At 27.5% G+C, this 22058-nt stretch overlaps 2 protein-coding genes across 2 annotated transcripts; one reads left to right on the top strand and one right to left on the bottom strand.

The window, feature by feature from the left end:
- Positions 1-981: 981 nt before the first annotated feature.
- LOC105108375 (uncharacterized) lies at positions 982-3278 on the top strand. The gene is made up of 2 exons (XM_011002669.1): positions 982-1235; positions 2964-3278. Exons 1-2 carry the CDS (start codon positions 1084-1086, stop codon positions 3040-3042), a joined length of 231 nt encoding a protein of 76 aa, XP_011000971.1. The 5' UTR covers positions 982-1083; the 3' UTR covers positions 3043-3278.
- A 13976-nt stretch (positions 3279-17254) lies between these two features.
- Positions 17255-19651, bottom strand: LOC105108374 (probable WRKY transcription factor 75). The gene is made up of 2 exons (XM_011002668.1): positions 19155-19651; positions 17255-17737 (listed from the first exon to the last, which is right to left on the bottom strand). Exons 1-2 carry the CDS (start codon positions 19613-19615, stop codon positions 17557-17559), a joined length of 642 nt encoding a protein of 213 aa, XP_011000970.1. The 5' UTR covers positions 19616-19651; the 3' UTR covers positions 17255-17556.
- Positions 19652-22058: the final 2407 nt, after the last annotated feature.

Here is a 22058-nt window from a genome sequence, read left to right as displayed (position 1 = left end):
AAGGCAAAAAAAATAATTGCTTAATTATACTTAATGAGAAATTTGCATACCAGAGAAACAAAGAATAGCAGCTCATGAAAAGAATAAAGCAACACAGCAGCTCATGAAAAGAACAAAGCGGTAAAGATAGGGAACAAAAAATACTCTTTGTCAATAAAGGAATTCTATATTTTTAAGATTATAGCATTGATTTAATATAAAATAAAAAGGGAAAGGGAAAGGGAAAAATTTATGAATGAAATGTTAATATATATATTATATTATATATCAAAAGAAAAAAAATTATTGAATGAGGTGTGCATATATATTATATTATATTATATTAATGTATAAATCAACAAATATAAATAATTACAATTTCTCTTTTTCCTTCCCTTGCAGAAAGAATTTCCTAAACTAATATATTAATATTAAAAAAAAATTAAGGGGACAATTATCCTTTTTTGTCTCTTAGTAACTATGCCATAGACTTTAACCAATATAATATTAAAAGAGTGACGACTAAAAATAATAATATATTTTTCAAAAACAATTCTTTATCAAATTATCTAGTTTATTTTTTGGTAGAGTTCATTGATTCTAGAGTGAGCATCATTTGAAAATGGAATTAAATTCTAAATTGAGAAGATCATTTCTCCAAAAAGTTGAGATCATATATATATATATATATAGTTTCAAATTTTAAAGTTAGTGCAAATAAGATTTTATTAGATTTCTAGGAGTCAATCATTGAGAGATGTTTTTTTAAAATATTTTTTTAATATCAATAATGCAAAACGACCCTCGTTAAAAAAAAAAAAAAAAAACCACCATCGAGGGAATCATTGTTCAATAAATAACTAGGTATAGTTTTGAAGGAGAACTACAGGGCCAGCTTGAAGCCCGCGTGTCTAGGCCACAACACAATAATAAGTTATTCGGACCAAAACCAGGCGCTTAACAAGTAAAGCCCATTTAACACCTAAAAACATTACACAAGGTGTGTCTATCGTCTTCTCCAAGCCCTCGCATGGGTGACTTACAAACCCACCTTGCCTCTCCAATTTTCTAAAAAATTTAGGATTTAAAAGCAAAAAATAAATAATGGGATTGACGAACTTGATTATAACAGTAGCTGGTGTAAGTGCTGTGATTCTTCTACTAAGGAGCGATGTGAAGCAATCTGCTGCTGTCTTTAGACGCAACGTCAAGCATATCCGCCACTGGCTCGAAGAAGAATCCGCCGCTGCCTCCAAGTGAGCTCTCCCCTTATGTCTCTATGAGTAGAAGTGATTATGATGTTTTTTAGAATTTGTAGTAAAGCGTGATGGTCATTATTGATATTTATTAAATCGAATGATTTCTGATTCTGACGGGTTTAGTTCGCTGGTTCTTGGGTTGTTTATAGTATCCTTTATCTAGGAATCTAAATTAAGGAATTGGGTCTTTTTTATTTTTCGCATTGAGGATGTTTAGGTTGGACATGTTCAGCTAAAAATTTGATGGACTGAACTGTAACAAAATTACGTTCATTTTTGCCATCAAGAATTTCAATATCAGATTTGGAAAGAAACATTTAATTAATTGGGTGTGATTGTTTGTGTGTGATTCTCAAATAGCGTTTGGTTACTGGCTCGGAAAACTTATACTTCTTGTTTTGATAGTATAGAAATACATTCTAAAACTGCCTTGGAAATAGAGAGATGGAGATAGTAGGGATGGAGGAGACCTGTGCTTCCTATTTTGATAGGATAGAAATTCACTTTAAAACTGTCTTAGAAACATATTTATTTTAGGTCTTTGTTTCTGTCTTTCAACCAAACACATTTCTATCTTGTTTTTATTTGTCTCTCACATTCAAAGTCACTAACCAGACACAACCTTAGTGATTTATTTTTGAGATATAAAATTGGTTTTCTAACATAAATTTGAGTCTAGCATTGGGTTAATTAACTTAAGGTATTTTTGTTGTAATGTTAAACAAGTTTAGGATAGTAAATCAGTTGGTGCTTATGGACTTGAAGTGGGAATTGGATGGTCACTTCAATGAGCCTGGTCGGCATCTTTTCATAACTCTTGCCCTTCCTTGATCTAGGAATTTAAATTAAGGAATTGGGTCTTTCTCATTTTTCACATTGAGGATGTTTAGGTTGGATTACTATTAAGAATTTCAATATCAGTTTCGGAAAGACATGTAATTAATTGGGTGTGATTGTTTGTGTATGATTCTTAAATAGCGTTTGGTTACTGTCTTGGAATATAAAAGATAGAGATATTGAGGATAAAAGGGACATGTATCTCTGTACTTCACGTTTTGAAATTGCTGAAATTCACTCTAAAACTGTCTAGAGATAGATTTATTTTTGGTCTTTGTCACTATCTTTTCAACTGCCCCTTTGTATTTGTCTCTAATATTCAGAGTCACTAGCCAAATGCAACCTTTGTGTTTTATTTTCGAGATATAAAATGGGTTTTCTTGACATAAACTTGAGTCTAGCATTGGGGTAAATAATTTAGGTATTTTTGTTGTAATGTTAAACAAGTTTGGGATAGTAAATCAGCTGGTGCTTATGGGTTTGAAGCCGGTATTGGATAATGACTGCAACAAGCCTGGTCGGCATCTTTCCATAAATCTTGGCCTTCATTTGTTGAAGGCTACAATATTCGTGTTCTGGCTAAGTTATGGAATTGTATTAGATTCTAATGAACAAGTTGCATATTATTCATACATTGCCATTTAGCCTATTTTGATAGCTTGATAATGTCTTTAAACCAAAACTAGATTGTTTCACCATGAGTTTAAAACCTGGATATAAATTGTTGACCAATGCAAAACCTATTATTAGGATTTAGTTGTAGGAAAATTGAACAACTACAAACTGTTGAATCGAGTCCATTCAGTTGGCCTATGTTTACTATCTTGATTGGAGTTTATTCCTCCATTTTCATTACTGAGAATTGGTTGTTGATGTATCTTATTTCAGGGCTGCAAAAGAGGCACCACCTAAGGAACTGGAATCAAAGGTCCCCCACAAGGACATTCCGAAGGAGGATAAGCACTAGTGTCTTATCTCAAGGATATGCTGTTGTTTAAGAGATTTCGTAGTCTTTCCTTTAAATTTCTTGAATATGATGGTTTGGTTACAATAAGTCTGTAGAATTGATGATCAGAGATTCTGAAATTTCTTAATTTTGTTTTATCCTTTATTCAGTCTTTAGTACGCTGAAATGTATCTACCAAGAATTTAAACTACGCTCATGATGTTGGTAAAGGAAGTTCTTTTTATATTTCGGCTTCATCACTTGATGACTTCCAAACCTCCTTTTAGCCCTAAATTTTGACGATTCTGAAGATTTTTCAATTTATTTCTGCTGTTGTTTATTTTCAGTCTCCGAGGCAAATCTGCGAATCCTGTGACTCTTACGAGGGAGGGCCCGGAGGGGGATGCCCCTGGGTGACAAGCTCATTAGGGATTAGCTATTAGTGCTGTAGCTGTCTCCCTTGCATCCAAACCGAACTAAAGTAGTTTTTTATTTGTGCTCTAATCCATTACTGTTGCTTGAAACGTGGATTGAAAAAAACTGTAGGTTGCTTTGACGTATAAAGCTTATTCCTTCAACTTGCATTAGTCGTGTATGTGGCCAGTGTTCAAAGATCGACAAGGATACATAGCTAATCAATTGAAGCTGTAAGAACATGGTTTTCTTTGTTTTCATAACTTGGTTTTCTGGGGTTTTCTTTTGATTTTGACATGTGTGAGGGGCATCCTTAGCTCAGTTGCGTAAGTGCATACCATTATTGATCAGAACCTAACCCTGTCAGCACACTTGAAGTCTATTCAAATAGGCTGTGTGAAATACGCCAATCGATTCCATTAGTTGGCCAAAAGTCCATCTGCTGTGTTCATGGTTGAAGGGAGGAAAAGAGAATGGATGTCGATGACTTGACTCTTCCTCAATTATCTACTTTCGTTGTCAATCACCTCACTCGTGGAAACATGAAAAGGCCGTGGAAAACAAAGCATAAAAACCACGTCTTTTTTCTTCTACACTTTTCCATCTTCATGCGTTGATTAATTGTTTTTCTAAAAACCAAATTTATGCCAAGAAATGTAATTGGCACTCTTCAATCAGTGCTCACACCAATTTACCTTTTCCATGACAGATTAAATTCAAAACCAACCCGCAACTGCTTAGATGAGGGACATTAGTCTCAAAGTGGAGCACCATAAAATAAACGATGAAGTTCTTTCACAGCCTCTTGGCACCTCACAACTAGAAAAAGGGTTAGGTGGATTACTGAATTACCATACAAGATCATAAGATCAATCCGTATCGTAAATATTTTCAATATTTCAAGACCATTGACTATATAAAAGGAGCCAACTACTTCGGCAATATTGAAGGGGCGGATGAGGGCCCTTTTTCTGAGGAAGTCGTCACCAGACTGGAAACATTCCATTGTAGTCATTGTTCGTTTCTTTAGCATCCAAAACAAAAACTGATCCTACTGGGAAGATGGATCAAAATGGAATGCACCAAGTGGCGCAAATCAATCCAAGAAGTCTGTTTCTTGTCGTGTTGACAGAAGAAAGAGAGCATAATTTAAGTTCATCAATTGACTACAGCTCCCATCAGATTCATTGCCGATCTTTGATTTTCTAATAATATAAAATCATCATTATTTTTAGAAAATTAACAAACATAAATAGATATATCAATGAAAAAATTTCATCAAATAATAATATTTATTGACAAAATATTTTTCTTATTATTTCTATTCATATACACTTATTATTTGTATTCATATACACCGATAAAAATTTTCTATCAATATATATAAAAAAAATTACAATAGACAAAAAAATATATGAAAAAAAATAATATATTATTATTATAGATAATATTACCAACACAATAAGATCTTTACTAATATTTATCAGTAAATTCATCAATAATTTTTAAATTATAATTTTACAATCAAACCCCTTTTCCCTTCTCCAACTTCATCTTTTGCTTTCATTTTTTTGTTTTTATTTAAAAAAAAAACAATAAAAGATCACTACTTACTCTCTAAGTTGGAGTAGTAGCTAACCTAGTCATTTAACTGGAAATTAAGTCAACAAAAGTACCTTATTAAGATGTTACTGAAGAAGCATACATAACATATAAAGATGTTATTATTTTAGAATTAAGGCAACAATGACATTTAAGGATGAATTAAGTGTTTCACTAATAATAAAAAAATATTTTAATTAACTCAATTAAATACAATTAACCAATAATATAATTTAAAATGCTTAAAGTAAAGAGTATAAGAATAGAAATTGCAAGTTCAGTTTTTAACGTGGTTTGATAAACCTACATCCATACCTCAAACATTAAACCGGTCTTAGGTATTATATTCTTTACTAATTCAAGCCAAAAACTGTAATGTTCTTAATGAATCCTCACTCAGCCCTTTTTTCAAAACTTGAAGAAATAACTTCTTCAAGATTTCTCATCTTGGTTGCTTGATTTCTAGATGAGGCTTAGAAAAAATCCAAAAATATGCTAATAAAAAAAGATAATTTCCATGCTAGAAAGACGTGATGGTTTAAAAGGATTTTATATCTTCGTACATCTTGAAGTTTGTATAGGCAGAATGTGTTCAGCAAATGATATCCGAGCATTTTGTGCAGTCACAATCCAGTGCTAAGAATCAGAACAAGCAGATTCACGGTTCCATTACTATACATATCAGCGAATCTATTCCGTTTATTTTGTATATGAAGCAGATACTAAGATTCTTTTTTATTACATTCTTTTTTCAAAAATATTTTTTATATGAATATGTTTAACTAACAATAATTTTCTTTTGCAGGCTACAATTATTGGACGTAAACCAAGATCAATAAAACTTTTTATAGAAATGCATGTGTGAAATGATGACTGTTAGAAAAGGGTGCAATAGCTTATGGATAACCGAGCTTAGTACTTTATGGTATGTTGGATTTCAACAATTTCTTTTTTTAAGTTATTATAATTTTGAATTTACTGACTTTTTTTTAAGAAAACATATAACATCTGGTTACAGAAGAGATACGAGGATGATCCTTCAACTCAACAAGAAATTGATCCAGAAATGTGGTTAGAGGTAGGATCATTTAGTAGACTCAATATCTCAAACATTATGGTTGAGGAATTGTTAATGGCCTAAAGTGTTTCAACTATTAGATGCTCATAATTAGTTCTCAGAGCTCAAACTCCAAAGTTCGAGGTGGTTTTAAACCAACAAGTTTAAACTCGGATGACCCATCTTATTATTGAGACATAACGTCATAGTGCTTAGACGACCGAGCTCTGATGATTGTACATGGAGTTGTAAACAAATAGGTGGTATATAATCTCCCCTTTATTGGCTCCACGGTCTTGGCGAAGACATGCCTCCTCCTCCTCCAACTTTTTTATTTTAAATGAATTATATTTGAACTGATGATTTTTTAAATCTATAAAAAATATTTGATTTTTATTTTTATTATTTTCTACTTAGTTTATTATATATTTTTTAAAAGATGATATTTAACTAAAATGACTAATGGTCTTATCAATGTATTAAGTTTGTATGTATATTCCAAAAAGTTAAAGAAGAATTACTGGAAATATCACTCCCACTGTTTAATCATCGATGAAATTAAACCATCAGTGTTATTATAAAAAATCACTAATGGAATTGCAAAACGTCTCTTTTTTTTTGTGAAATGTCATATTCATCAAAAATTGCAAAACGTCTCTTTTTTTTTTTTGTGAAATGTCATATTCATCAATGGAAATATCAATAGAATAAATTAGGTAATTGTTTCTTCTTTGTCATGTTTTTTTATTTTCCTATAAATCCATCAGTGATTACATTATCGACAAAATGACCTATAAAACAGGAATCAATGAGAGAATTTTTTTTATGAATAGTAACTATATGTAAAAATTGTGTTAATGGAATCTTTGTCTAATTGTCAATGAAATATTCGATTGGTAAAATGTAAAATTCTTATAACTGGTAGAAGCAAGCTTGAGGGCTACATAATTGTCTATTTATTAATGTCTTTTACATGTCTAAGTATTTTCATCCTTTTAGGTCCAAAATAGAGGTATTTAGGTATCTTGTCTATTCAATATAGACACCTAAGTGTTTGCCTTGGCTCTTGATTACTAGTCATTGTTTGTGCTTTACCATTATTTATGGAACATTAAACTAAAAGAATCAAGTACCAAACTAACAAAAAAAAATATCTAAAACTAACATAATTATCTAGAGACAAGAATAAGGTTGAAGAAAAAGGCAATGCATGAAAAATATACAACTAGGAAGAGAGAAGATGGACTGAGCAACTAGTCATGTTAAATGAACTGAGATATTTAATTCTATTTTCAATAAAAAAATAAAATTACTTAGAGTCTACAAATGTTGATTTTGTAAGTGAATATGCCATATAGACAATCAATTGGTCACACATATGTAAAACATATTTATTATTAATAAATGTTTTCTTTATTTTTAATATTTAATTATATTTGATTAATGAATCTAATGTTTGATTAATGAGTCTAGAGTAAAGAAAAAGACTATGAAACAATAACATTTTGCATAAGAAATTATAAAGTTATTATAATTATAAGACTTCTAATTCATCAAAGCATTGTTCCTAGTCAATATTTTATTAAGACTAGACATTAATTAGAGTTATTAAGACCAACGTATATTATGTTTCTTCCTTCATGAAATGAAGCAAATGCTCTCATAAATTGAAGTATGAGTGATACTTGAAATTAATATGTAGGTGCTTGTTAAATGACATGTACACTAAACTAACTTGCAATAGAATTACATATAGAGAGATCATTTATGTCTATAAAAAAATTCACGTGGTAGTAGTGTAAGTGATTCTTAGACTTGATATCACTAAGTTATTATATATTGAGAGTGTTATGTTTTGATTTTGATCACATGTTGTTCTAATCAAAGGAAACAAACAAACATATATAAACTATATAAAAGTATTTGAGTAATCAAAAGAGGATTTATCACCCTAGATGAATCAAAAAAGTAATACCCTATATGTTCTCAAATAGTATTGATTGTGAAGTTCTTGGTCAAGGTGAAATGAGTTTTGAAAAAAGTTTTAGAATCTTATTTAAATAATCAATTTATATAATGTTAAGAACTAAAATGATTTAACAAAGTAGATATATTACATGTTATAATGTCTAAATCAGAATATTCTTAATGAATGAATAATAATTACATTAAGAAACGAGTCACTAAAAGGTAAAGTCAAACCACTTATGATTTTTTTAATATTTTAAAGGATCATGATAGGTTGTTAGACATTGTAGTTGATCTTCAAATATAAGTCAATTAATTATTTAATTGATAATAAATTAATTAATATTATTTTATTTTATTTAGGATTATGATTTATATTTGAACCAATTTATTAAAGAACTTAATGGGTCACATACAGAAGAATCATTGGTCAAAAACTAAATCAGGATGATTAATCGAGTATACTTAATTGTAAATAAAGTTTAGAAATTAAGGACCATAATATAATTAATATAGAAGATTATAATTCTAGACCTAAAAAAGATCAAGGACTTGATTGAATAAATTTTTATAATTATCCTAAAATAATATATGTGATATTATTTAAGGGGTGAATTGATATTTTTCCATTAAAAAATTAAAAGTATTAAGGAGATTTCTCACTAGTGGTTTGTGTGGATGATTATTAAAAGTTGGAAAATTAAACGGCTTATGGTTTATGACATCCAAGCCTTGAAGCAATTATTTAAAAACAAAATCTGATTTTCAAGTAATCTACACATAAATTTTTAAAAACTTTAGATTTATTTAATAAGATCCTCGGAACTCCTAAAATATTTTAAATTTATTATTTTTATTGTGTATATGTGTTTTAAGAAATCCAACATATTTTTTTGCTAGGAATGATTACTACGTATTATGTGACTTTTAGCCAATCCTCGACGAGAATGGTTTCCTACCTATCTTCAACAATTGGTTTTTTGTTACTCTGAGAAAACTAGTTAGGGGTATCTATAATATGGCATGGGTAAGAATTTAAGCTAATTTGCAAGAGATAAAGAATCTAGTATTGTGGATTTTTGCTTTAAATATAATTTGTGTAACTTTTAGCCAATCCCTAACAAGAAAGGTCCTGCATACCATGATTATTATTTTATTTTATTTTCATTTAGAGAAAACTAGTTAGGGTATATGTGTTATGTTATGGGTATGATTCAAAGCCGATTTGCAATGCAAGATATAAAGGCTCAAGCATCATTAATATGTTTTTTTGGTATCGTAAAAAATTTTAATTGAAAACTAAAAAGATGATGTTTTTGTTTTATAAAATGAATTGAAATATATATATATATATATAAATAAAAATTAAAATAAAAAGTTGGTCTCCATTATAATAAGCAAAAAATAGATGTACAAGTAAATACTTGATTAAAATAAAAGGTTGGTCTCCATTATAATAAGAAAAAAATAGATGTACAAGTAAATACTTGATTTTCATAACTTTTAATTTTTTATTATTTAATTATATGATAATAAAAATGGATATCCATAAGAAAGATAATAAATTTAAATTTTAGAGAAAAAAAATATTTTTTATTTAAACTTTTGTTCTTAGAATGGTTTATTGAATACAAATGAAGGTAATTGAAATAGAAACTAGTAAAAAAATATTGATTTGAAATAAGAGTAAAAAATGGACATCTCTAATAAAAACTCCCTTTTCTTATATATATCAAAACATGTCTTTTTTTAAGTATTGTTTTTTAAATTAAAACCTATTATAATCTTAAAAGGCAATATGAATAAAAAAATAAAAATAAAAATCACAAATTGATAAATTCTAAGTGAAATATAAAAAAGAAATCTAAGAAAAGTCATATAAAAATTTATAATAAAAATATATTTAAATATATATTTTATCTACATTAAATTTTCATGAGGGGAATTGTTTTTAACAAATTAAGCAATTAGTTTCATATATAATTATTACTATTATCATAAGAGATTATAATATTATTTGAGAGCCATGACATAATTGAATGATTATTTAAATATTATTTGAATAAGTTTATTTAAAATAATTATATTATAAAATGTTAAAAAATAAAAATAATTAAGGTTATTTAAAAAATATTAAATGTACCTAAGCAAGAGAGATTAGGTCACATGCCTTGTCTAAAAATATAAAGCGTAGGCTTAGAACTTTTTTTTTTTAAAAAACAAAAGAGGTAAATAATATGTTCTTTACCTTTATATAAATATCCTCAATGATGTGTCATCCACCTATAAGAGTTTTCTAATAGTGAAGGTAGCTCTAGTGGTTGAAAAATCTTAGTCTAAATCTTTGAATTTTAAAAACTTAATTTTCAACATTTCTTACTCATAAGCTTAAAAAGAACAATTATACAGATCTCTAAAATCCTATTTAATGGAAACTAAGTAACACTAAAAAATTTATTATAAGTTTTAGATGATCTAAAAAGACTAAGGGCTAATAGGTTTAAAGAGAATTTTAATTGACTTCTTTAAAATACATAGGTTAAGGTGAACTTCAAAAAGATATTAAACAATAAAATATAAATCTTGATTAATTTAATTTATGTTCAATAAAAATTTGTAGGTGGACATTCAGACATTACAAATAGATTAAAATAAAAAGATTTAAACATGCGAGTTTTGATATTTCATTACTATTTTGGTCATAACTTGAACTACATAAAAAAATTAATGTGATTCTAATTTTATTGGAAAATAGATATCCATATATTTTCAATGATATATGTCACACATTCTAATTATTTAATATGAGAGAGAACCATGCGTTAAAAGTTGGGTTTTATTCTACTAACAGATTACAAAAATAATTTTAGTTTTATTTAAATTAATTGAGGTTTTTTTTATCCTTTTGTTATTATTATGCCTTTCAAAGATACTAGAGTCTTTATTTAAAACTTTTTTTATTGAATTATTATTATTTATTTTTTTATCTATATTGATTAGGAATGTCCTATTATATTTATGATTTTTTTTTTACTATAAATACACTTTTGTAAAAGTTCTTTTTTAAAAAATACTACTTGTAATAAAGAAACCGGCACTCTACCTTCCAATTAAGAAAAGAGGGCCCGAACCATCTAGTTGGTGGCCAAGTGATAAGAGCTTGGGATCTTTTTTTTATCCTTTTGTTATTATTATGCCTTTCAAAGATACTAGAGTCTTTATTTAAAACTTTTTTTATTGAATTATTATTATTTATTTTTTTATCTATATTGATTAGGAATGTCCTATTATATTTATGATTTTTTTTTTACTATAAATACACTTTTGTAAAAGTTCACTTCTGTTGATGTGCTCAGAGTTGCAATCGCTGCAGTGGAGGAATCTATAGCAAAAGGGGCTTCTTTTGTTGTTTATTCTTATGGACCTGCCAAGGATTTGCTTCCTCCAAAGATCAGAGGTGCACTGAATCTGTCTGAAGAAAGGGTAACACAGATTTTGAGGCCAATTGGTGCAACTTTTCAGCAGGTACATTATGCTTGGCACGTTTTACTTTGATGGCCGTTGTACTCTCATTTAATTGTCACGTTAATCAAAAAAAAAAAAGAAAAAAAAAATCTACCTTCCAATTAAGAAAAGAGGGCCCGAAACTTGTCTAGTATTCAAATCTTGTTATGGTTACTTTATTTGTTTTAGTTCAATTTAATGTTTTTAAATTGAAAGCCAAATTAATTTAATATAAAATGATTAAAATGAGAACAAAAACTGATTGAAAAAATTACACTTAAAAAAAAACAATTTACGAATTCATAAAATTTCCTCTCACAATGCATTATACATAACGTAGCTCTTATGATGTTTTTTTTTATTAACATGCTTCCTATGTTGCCATGAGAACTCAAATAAGATTCACTTTTTCAATACAAGGATAATCTTTTTAAAAACAATTCCAACTTCTCCGTATAGTACTTGAAGAATTTTTAAAATGTTTTTTTAATGGGTGACTTGATATCTCTCTCTCTCTCTCTATATATATATATAGAGAGAGAGAGAGAGAGATATCAAGTTGCAGAACCATTGAACAAAAACATTTTAAAAAATTATGTGTTTGCTCTCATAAAAATATTAAGAAGAAGACGTGAAGTAGCTGTTGACCAGTCAGGTGGCCCGTCAAAAGAGAAAGGAAAAGGTCAGTCTTAATAAGAATTTGGCTATTTAATTATTCGTTAGTTTTTGAAGTTGAAAAATATTTTTATAAAATATTAAAATATTTATTTTAAATTAACTTTGTAATTTTTTTAGATTATTTGGTTGTTTAAATGTTAAAAATAATTTTATTTTAAAAAAATATATTGATTTATTTCAAAATAAAAAATATTTTAAAAAATAATGATTATTACAGTATCAAACTAGAAAACAATTATAAAATTATAATTAAAATTATATGTATTAAAAGGTTATTTAGATCTGCATTTCAATATGTGTTTAATTATATTTTAAAAGTATGTTTGATATATAAAAAATATTAAATTAATATTTTTTAATATTTTTAATAATTTTAATGTAAAAATTAAAAATTGATTTTAATATATTTTTAAATTAAATATATTTTTTAAAAATATATTATTACACTACAGCAACAAATAATTTTGTTTAAAAAAAAAAACAAGTGAGGCCGCCAGCCAGCAGAACTGCTATATATATATATATATATATATATATAGACACACAAAGTATTCAACATTTTCGCCCGAGATGATGTGGAGGCCTCTGAATACCACCTTCATGGAAGACAAATTAAGAGCCCAAATGGGTTTTTGCTTCTTTTACACGTGTGTAGAAAAGACAGCCACAGATAGACAACACGTTTGGTCAAGATAAGGTTAATCATTCCCTTATGTCACACGTTGCGGCCATTAATTTCCGCAGTGTGACAACTGCACAACTGGTCGTGCATGCAGCCTCAGAAAATAATGTTGCCATAACTATATACGTGGCTTAGTGATAAAAATTTAAACTTAAAATTTTATTTTTTTATAATTTTGAATTTAAACTTTGTAATCCCTAATATAATAAAAATTTATTTAATTATTAATTTTAAATAATAAATTAAATTACTAAATATAATTTTAAAATATAATTTATATTATTCTTTAATATATCCTCTAAAATAAAATAAAAATTAAACTTAAAATTTGTAAAAATTTACATTATTTTATACTTGATTTTTAATCAAATAAATAAAAATAATAAAATTTAAATTTATAATTGTTTGGTTATTAAAACTCTAATACCATATCAAAAAATTAATTTATTTTAATAAATTAAATTACTAAATAAAATTTTAAAATATAATTTATATTTTTTTTATAATATTCTCGCGTGGATATTGATGGACTTGTCAATTAAATTATGCTGAATTGACAAAGCAAATGTAAAAAATTCAAACCTTTTGAAACTATCTCATGGAATTGCTCTTGAAACAGGACCAGGCATGCTCTTCCCGTCTTAACCACCTTTTCATGTTTTATTTTTCTCTTTTTCTATTTTTCTCTAAATATTATTTAAAATTAATTTCTCCCTCTCTTATCCATGCCCTCGCATTCACGGTTTTATTTTTATTTTTTGTATGCAAACAATAATCTAAGAATTATTAGGAAATATATAATTATTTAACTTCCATATTCCATTTTTGTTTAAGGAAAAACATTTAGAAATGTTATAATTTTCATTTTTTATAATAATTATTAGAATCGATTGAAATTTTTGTGTTCAAAATTTCCTTTGTTATTTTCAAAATTGTTTTATTATTATTTTTACAATTAATTACAATATTAAATGGGTCTGATTTCATTTAATTTTATTTTATTATTATTTTATCTATTATATTTTTTAATAAAATTAAATATCAAAATTAGCTATTTTTCCTCTTTAACTTCAAAATGAAACACAATAATATTAACGCAAGTTAATTGGACTTGAAAAATTATCATAGCTCCATACACATTAACATTATTCACTAAAAAAGTGTTATAGTGTTTTTTACTCTTTACCTAAAAAATTTACACTAACTTGTAAGGATATTGAAGTTTTTACACATGAATCATTTATTATTTTTATATTGATTAAAAACAAATAAATATTTTTCCATCTTGATTGCTAAATGGGTCTGATTTCATTTAATTTTATTTTATTATTATTTTATCTATTATATTTTTTAATAAAATTAAATATCAAAATTAGCTATTTTTCCTCTTTAACTTCAAAATGAAACACAATAATATTAACACAAGTTAATTGGACTTGAAAAATTATCATAGCTCCATACACATTAACATTATTCACTGAAAAAGCGTTATAGTGTTTTTTGCTCTTTACCTACAAAATTTACACTAATTTGTAAGGATATTGAAGTCATTTATTATTTTTATATTGACTAAGGACAAATAAATATTTTTCCATCTTGATTGCATAATAAAACCACTTGAATACCTTTGAAAGCAAAAAAAATTTAAAATTGACATCAAATGGTATTTTCACAATGGTTTTTTTTATTATTGCAATTTAAATTGTGGAGCAATTTGATATTTGATGAAATATGAAAAAAATAAAAAATAACTAAAATGCATAGTAAAACTACAAAAACATCCTTAAAATAAAAAAAAATCAACTTAATTAAAGACACTTTTATATTTAGCTAAATAAAAAAATACAGAAAAGAACATGCACATGTGGCATACTTGAGGGCGTATGAGAAGTGCTTACTCTTTAGGTGCTGCATATGGTGCCTCTTGTAATCAAAAAATGCTCTTTCACCATGTATTTGTTAACACTATTATATTCTTTTCCTATTCGTGCAACAAAGGTTCTTGATAATGGTCTAAGTTATCAGTAAATCTTTTTTTTTCCCTTCTTATCTCTTTTCCCTTAAAAATTTGCATAGTAAAACTACAAAAACATCCTTAAAATAAAAAAAAATCAACTTAATTAAAGACACTTTTGTATTTAGCCAAATAAAAAAATACAGAAAAGAACATGCACATGTGGCATACTTGAGGGCGTATGAGAAGTGCTCACTCTTTAGGTGCTGTATATGGTGCCTCTTGTCATCAAAAAATGCTCTTTCACCATGTATTTATTAACACTATTATATTCTCTTCCTGTTGGTGCAACAAAGGTTTTTGATAGTGGTCTGACTTGTTGTCAGTAAACCTTTTTTTTACCCTTCTTATCTCTTTTCCCTTAAAAATTACAAATTAACCCCCTTAGTTATTAGTATTTCAACTTCGGTTCTTATTTTTTTGCTTTTTATTTTTGGTCTTAGTCCTTTCATATAACTTTTTTTTTAATCACATCCTTGAATCCCAATTTATCAAATATTATATTTTTTAATTTGATTCTCATCATTTGGATTTCTATTTTTTTTTTATCTTGACCCTTTTGTAAAAGTTTTATTAGTTTTTATATTATCCTTGAATTCAAGTTAATGGTATTATATTTTTCAATTTAGTCCTTATTATTTTGATTTTGATTTTTTTTTCTTTGGCTCTTTTGTGAAAGTTATTATTTTTTTCAATTTTATTCTTTAATCACAATATTATTTTTATTTTTACATAAATTTTAAGCCCTATTCTTTTTTAAAAGTTTTTGTCCTTTCACTAAATTGATTTGTTTTAATCTCACCCTTCAATTAAATATAAAATTTATTTTGTATATTAACTTTGATCCTTATTTTTTAATTGCTATTTATTAAAGTCCTTTTGTATAATTAAATTTTTTTTCAATTTTATTATTCAATATATGATTGATTGGGAATTGAATTTCATGATTTTTTTAGAATTGATACTTTAGATTTAGTGACTTGAGTCATGGATTTGAAAAGTGAATATAGTTTTTTTTAGAAAAAAAAGCTTTATAATTCTTTTTTTTATAAAATTATTTTAATCACATGATATACGTCGCAAGTTTGGTAAAATATCTCAAGTTTGTTCAATCCTAATTAGTGTGGTTACAGGTTTGACATGACCAGCCTTTTTTATGTCTTTTCTTACTCCATTTAAGAACCTCTAAATATTATTTTTTATAGAAAAAATAGTTCAGTCCTACCTTGAAGCGCTAGCATGGAGGCTAGTTAAAAACTAAATTAATATCTCTGAAAATGTAACATATAAAGAAAATAAAATCTTTGGATAATACTACATTTTGGATTAATTAATTAACAAAAAATTAAAAGAAATGGTGATTTCATTGAGCACCACCTAACAAAAAGATATTCATTGTAATAGTATTTTTGTTTTTTTCCTATGATTTTTTTTGTTTTATTAATTTACATTTTTCCTCTAATTTATTCCTTCGACATTTGATTTGTTAGAGAATGAGTTTCATGATTTATTATAGTTTGTATGTGGTATCCTGGTCTCATAACCCATGTCATGAGTTTGACGAGTTAACCTGAGTTATTTTGAATTATTTTTTTAATTAATTTTTTTAATTTCATCATGAATTGACTTGGAATTGAGTTTTATAATTTATTTCAATTTGCTTTCTATAGGGTTATATTAGTCAGATGACCAAGAACTTGAGTTTGACAAGTTAACTAAGGTTAGTTAAAGTCATTTCTTTTGTTTTTTTAATTGATTATTTAAAATACACACACACATACTTCAACATTAGGTTGATTAAAAATATTTAAACTTTCTAATTTATTTTGATTTTTTCTTATAAGGACTTATCATGGTCTCAAAATCCGAGTCGATTCAATATATTATCGTCCTAATATTTTTTTAAAAAAAATATTATCATGAATTTTTATGAATCAAAATATGTTTTTATTGATCGTTTAAATTATTTTTTGATTAATCATGTCAATCAAATCATATCAGGTCAATTTTTATATAACTTTTTACTAGAAAAATATTAGTAATACCTGAGTATCTCTTTTTACATCAAGAAAAAAGATCCTCTCTTTTTACATCAAGAAAAATAACCCAATTTATAGTGTCTATAGCGTAGCACGGGTCAATAATTTTGTTTATGGTAAAACTGTCAAAATATACTATTTTTTAAAAGATTGTTAAAAGCAAATGAGTTGTGATTCAGCTAGTATTATTGTTTACTTCTATTTAAATTCCGAAACCATTACATAAAGGAAAAAAAAAGAGGGATAAGATGAAGGAAGGAGATTGAGATAACTACTTGCGCGATAAGGAATTTCGATTCTCTTATTGAAGTTGAGCCCACCTTTAGCTGAATTATTTACATCATACAATCCCACCAATGTGAAAGAAAGAACTGAAAAGTAAAGGAACTGACAGATTACAATATATTTGCCAACTAAAGAACATAATTCCATAAATTTTAATTAACCATGCTGATCTCCAGCCCTTACTATATATATATATGAATCCAAGCTTATTAGCATACGGAAAATACACTACTTGATATATATATGTATTGTTACAAAGCATACATGATTTTGACCCTATTCGATGATCACTTCAAAAGGGAGTGCTGTAAATTTGCATCTGGCTCAAGATATGTTCAAAATTATCATTTGGCTTCTCTATAGGATGGGTGTGCATTCCTTCGTAAGTAGTCACTACAACACCTTCGTCTTTGGTTAGGCGTTGGACTTGCTTCTTTACGTCACACCCTTGATACGTGCATCGGTAATAGCTCCTGAAAATGAGAAATTACAATCAGTGAGTTACTTCCTCAAAAACATTCTTGCTAATGTTAAAATCGAGAGTTATTGCACAATAAATATCGAGGTAATGATCATTTGTAGCTTAACTTCGAGCCCTCTTTTAATTAGTAATTAATCAAGAAAAACTTATATAATATTGAAGTAAAATTGTTAAAAATCCGAGTTATGCACCATTATTAATCTTATTCTCTTGATACTTCAAATTTCAAACCATGATATATCAAGGCATATGTGTGTACTCCTTAGACCTAAAGAGGTAAGCATCATTTGTTGCTGCAACTCCTCGATTAGACCTAAAAGGAAGGAGAAAGAAAGAAACATGCATCTCTTTAACCACTCAACCTCACCGTTTAAATTTCTTTGATGCAGTAATTAAATGATAAATGTATATGGCCTTCATTTGAGGTTGGATCTAGGGTATAGCCATCAAAATGCAAGTGCCTAAACTTACCTGATTATCAAATAAAGTGTTACTATTCTAGTTACTTTATGCATCCATATGATTTATACAGAATATACTGGAGGAACTAAGTACTACTTTACTCTTCAATGTGCTAGCATTTCAATTCAAGTTTAGGTAAGGACTAAATGTAAGCTTATGTTAATTAATACAAGATTTGGTTATGTTTTTTTCTTTTTTCTTTTTTCTTTTTGATCATAGATTTGATCGTTTTTGACAGACGACCTTCTATATGAAGTATTTAAAATTGATCAAAGCTCTCCTGGGATCTACTCTTGTATGATTCATAGCACAAAACGTCTTTCTCTTGATATACTATACCTATACAATGCATGTAGAGAGACACTTCAAAGGAGGGCATTCTTCTATTGAAGTTATTATATATCAATACATATCCATACATAAATGCAAACGAGTAGGTTTAAACAAAAGAAATCTACAATCCTTATTATTATTATTATTTTTGAATAAGAAATCTGTAATCCTTGAAAATTCATTTTGATGGTTGAATTCCTTGATTTCATTTTACAATAAGATTCGAGGGAGAAGGGGCTCGGCAAAAGAAAGAAGAAACCCTAAACCAAACTAATTGTTACAAGGATCAGAAGATATGAACAACATATTTGCACTTCGAAGGATTATTAGAGGAGACTCACATCAATGCAAAAGGATTCATGCATGCGTGTATCAAAGTCTCTCATCCATAAACCTATCTGAAAGGAAGATTTTCCGTAAACACCTTCTCATATCTAGTGGGAGATCCAGCAGGATCTTGCTTTCGGCCAAGCCGTAGGATAAAACTGCTAGTGGGGTCTAGAAAGAATTTAATTGCATAACCATAGTCTTAACAAAAAAATGAGAAGAAAAGGCAAATGTAATTATCAAACAGAAGTTTGACATAGCTAGAGAAATCAATATATATAGAGTACCTTGGAAATTTGTTGTTCTTCACTGCCTTTTGTCCATACTTCCTCCATCTATAACCATCATCAAGTATATCAACTTGACTCCTAGTTTGAAAAGCATACTTGGGCTTTCTAATCTTCTTCTCCCCTTTCTTCTTGGCTGCTTGAGGCTCAGTTTCAGACCCGATTGCAAAGCTTACACTTTGAGAATTTAGGTCTTTATTAATTTCGGGTGATATTCTTGGTACTGGGTGTTGAGTTTCTGTCTTCAATCCCAAGAACCCACCTGAACTATCTGCTTGAAAATTATGGAAAACATGAGAACTATTTGTCATGCTTGAAGAGACAGGGTAGTTCGGTGATCCTGTCGACGAAAAAGGAAATAACATTTGGAACTTTTCCATGGAAAAACCAGCTCTTATAAAAGAAGAGGAGGAGCGGAAGAAGGAAAAAGGGAAGGTCTCAAGGCGTAGAGAGCACACCATATATGAAAGGAAGGGGCGGCTTGGTGGCTAAAAGGCACGATATAATAATAATAATAAAAAAAATAAAAATCCAAAGAGATATGCAGTGTTTTTTTTTTTTCTTAAAAAAACAGTGTCGTAAACGGCACGAAAATTCTTCCAAGGAGAAAAGAAATTAAGCTGCTTCATTAGCGGGTTGATTAGGAAAAGTAAGGTGGAAAATAAAGGCGGCTTCATCATTATGATTAAGACAATAATTTGTACGGTGATTCATATTAAATACATTACCTAAAAGAATATTTTGACCTACCCATTTGAATTTTAGTTTTGATAGTATGAGTTTTAGATGAATTAAGATTAAAAGTTTTAATGGTTAAGAATTTTTTAAAAAAATTAAAAATTAATTAAGAAAATTACCTTGTAATCTTATAATTTATTTAAAAATACACTAGTTTACAAACTTTTAAAAAATTACACTTTGCAATTTAAACTTTGTTGTTTGTGTATCGATTTATTAACTTTTAAACTATGATTTTTTAAGAGTTAGTATATAAAGGATGTTGGAGGTAATTTTTTAATTTTAAAAAAATTTAAATTTAAAAATAAACATTTATAAGAATTAATTATTTTTTGAAAATAACAAATCAATATGAAAAAATACATATCTAAAATTACTAAAAAAAGATATTAGTGTCAACTAATATTTAAATTGATTTCGAGAACATGCGAATAAGTGTTTTTTTTTAATAAAAAAAGAGGCTAAAACTAGAGGCAGCTGGGATTGGACTGGCTATTGCAAGACGACTCACGTGTAATAACTTTCTTTAGGCTTCTGTTTGGTGGGAGCAAAATGCTGCTATGGTGCATGTCTGCGTCTGATGCCTCCCGTAGTTTCCATGAAAGTGCTTCAATATCCCTCGTGGTGAATGTATTTGCCTCCATTATTTTCTATCGTCCACCACAAAAGTAACATGAAATCTTTCTGAGTAGATCAGTTTTGATACTGAACAGTTTACCATTGATGACTCAACAGGTTTTCTAGCTAGGGAGGTGGCATTGTTGATTTGCTGAAAGTTAGATTTAACGTCTAGATTTCATTCTTCTTCTTTGATTTATATTGCTTAAACTTGCCCGTGATGCAAGAACTTACTGTATAAATTATAAATATTCAAGATTTTCAGAAGAAACTCGCCTGTCATCCATGTCATAATTAAAGGGCCAATTGCTGTCCAAAGGGTCATCTTCTAGCATTGGTTTTGTTGGAAGATTTTTCAAATAGCTAGCAAGCATTTTGATTGTCACATATTCTTGTGAATACCGTGTGAGAGTAGCAATCATCTATTTATACTGATAATTCAATGTTAAAGAAATTATTATTTTCTTTTTTAGAATAGCTGATGTATACACACACACACTAAGTTTTGTTTATAATTTATATATTATTAAAAGACTGGTTATTGTCAGAAGATCATCATTAACCATTGATATTGTCAAAAGATGTTTTCAAATACCAAATAGTTTGATTGTTATAAATTATCATGAACACCGCATCAAAATAGTAAATCCTCTATTAACATTTACTCGGTATTAATCACATTGTTATTTTCTTTTCTAAAAAGAAATGATGTGTGTACGTGTTTGTCTATACACATACAATCTTAAGAGGAAAAAAAAAAGATTGTATAGTTTTAATATGTATAAAAAAGATAATGCTAGAGATTCTAAAATAATTTTTAATAAAATATTTTTGGTGTTTACAGCAAATATATTCTTAATTAGGTTTTCTGACAAAATATATATTACAAGTTATGAATATATAAATAAACTATCGATTATAAAATGTCTATAATGATTTTAAAAAATCACTATACAATATACCATAACAAAAACAATTTTGATTTCCAAAAGCCTAAAAAAATTCTAAAATACTTTATTCCATTAGGTTGTTGCTTTTATTCATCAAACTTTTTTAAAAATCCTAACTGAATTTTGTCTTGTACCTTTTTAATGATCAAGACTCACATTAATTATTTTTCTTGTTTTTTTTATTTTTCAAGGCAATTTGCTCCCAAACTCAAATTTTGTAAATATATCCTTGAAATAAATAATGGGAGAAATTTATTAGGGAGCTAATAGATAATTAATTATTCTTAAAAAATATTTAGTGAAGTTGCATTTTTATTTTTTATTGAATTTCAAGGTAATCATTTTTTTATTCAAAGTGAATTTGCTTCATAATCAAATTTCACATAAATAATTAATTTAAATGTTTCATAAGAAAAGATATTCAGAGAATTAATCGATAAACTACCAAAAATTTTATGGGAAATTGAAGTCTATAAAATATTGTTGCCCACAATTACATAATTAATTAAACAAACAAGCTTAAAAATTTAGTTAATAATATCAATGTAAACCTAGAATTCACAAAACTAACATGCTTGCTAAGAAAATATATAAATTT

Source organism: Populus euphratica, unplaced genomic scaffold (assembly GCF_000495115.2).
Source record: "Populus euphratica unplaced genomic scaffold, PopEup_1.0 scaffold191.1, whole genome shotgun sequence".
In the NCBI taxonomy this organism is placed as follows: domain Eukaryota; kingdom Viridiplantae; phylum Streptophyta; class Magnoliopsida; order Malpighiales; family Salicaceae; genus Populus; species Populus euphratica.
This window is presented reverse-complemented; position numbering and strand designations above follow the sequence as displayed.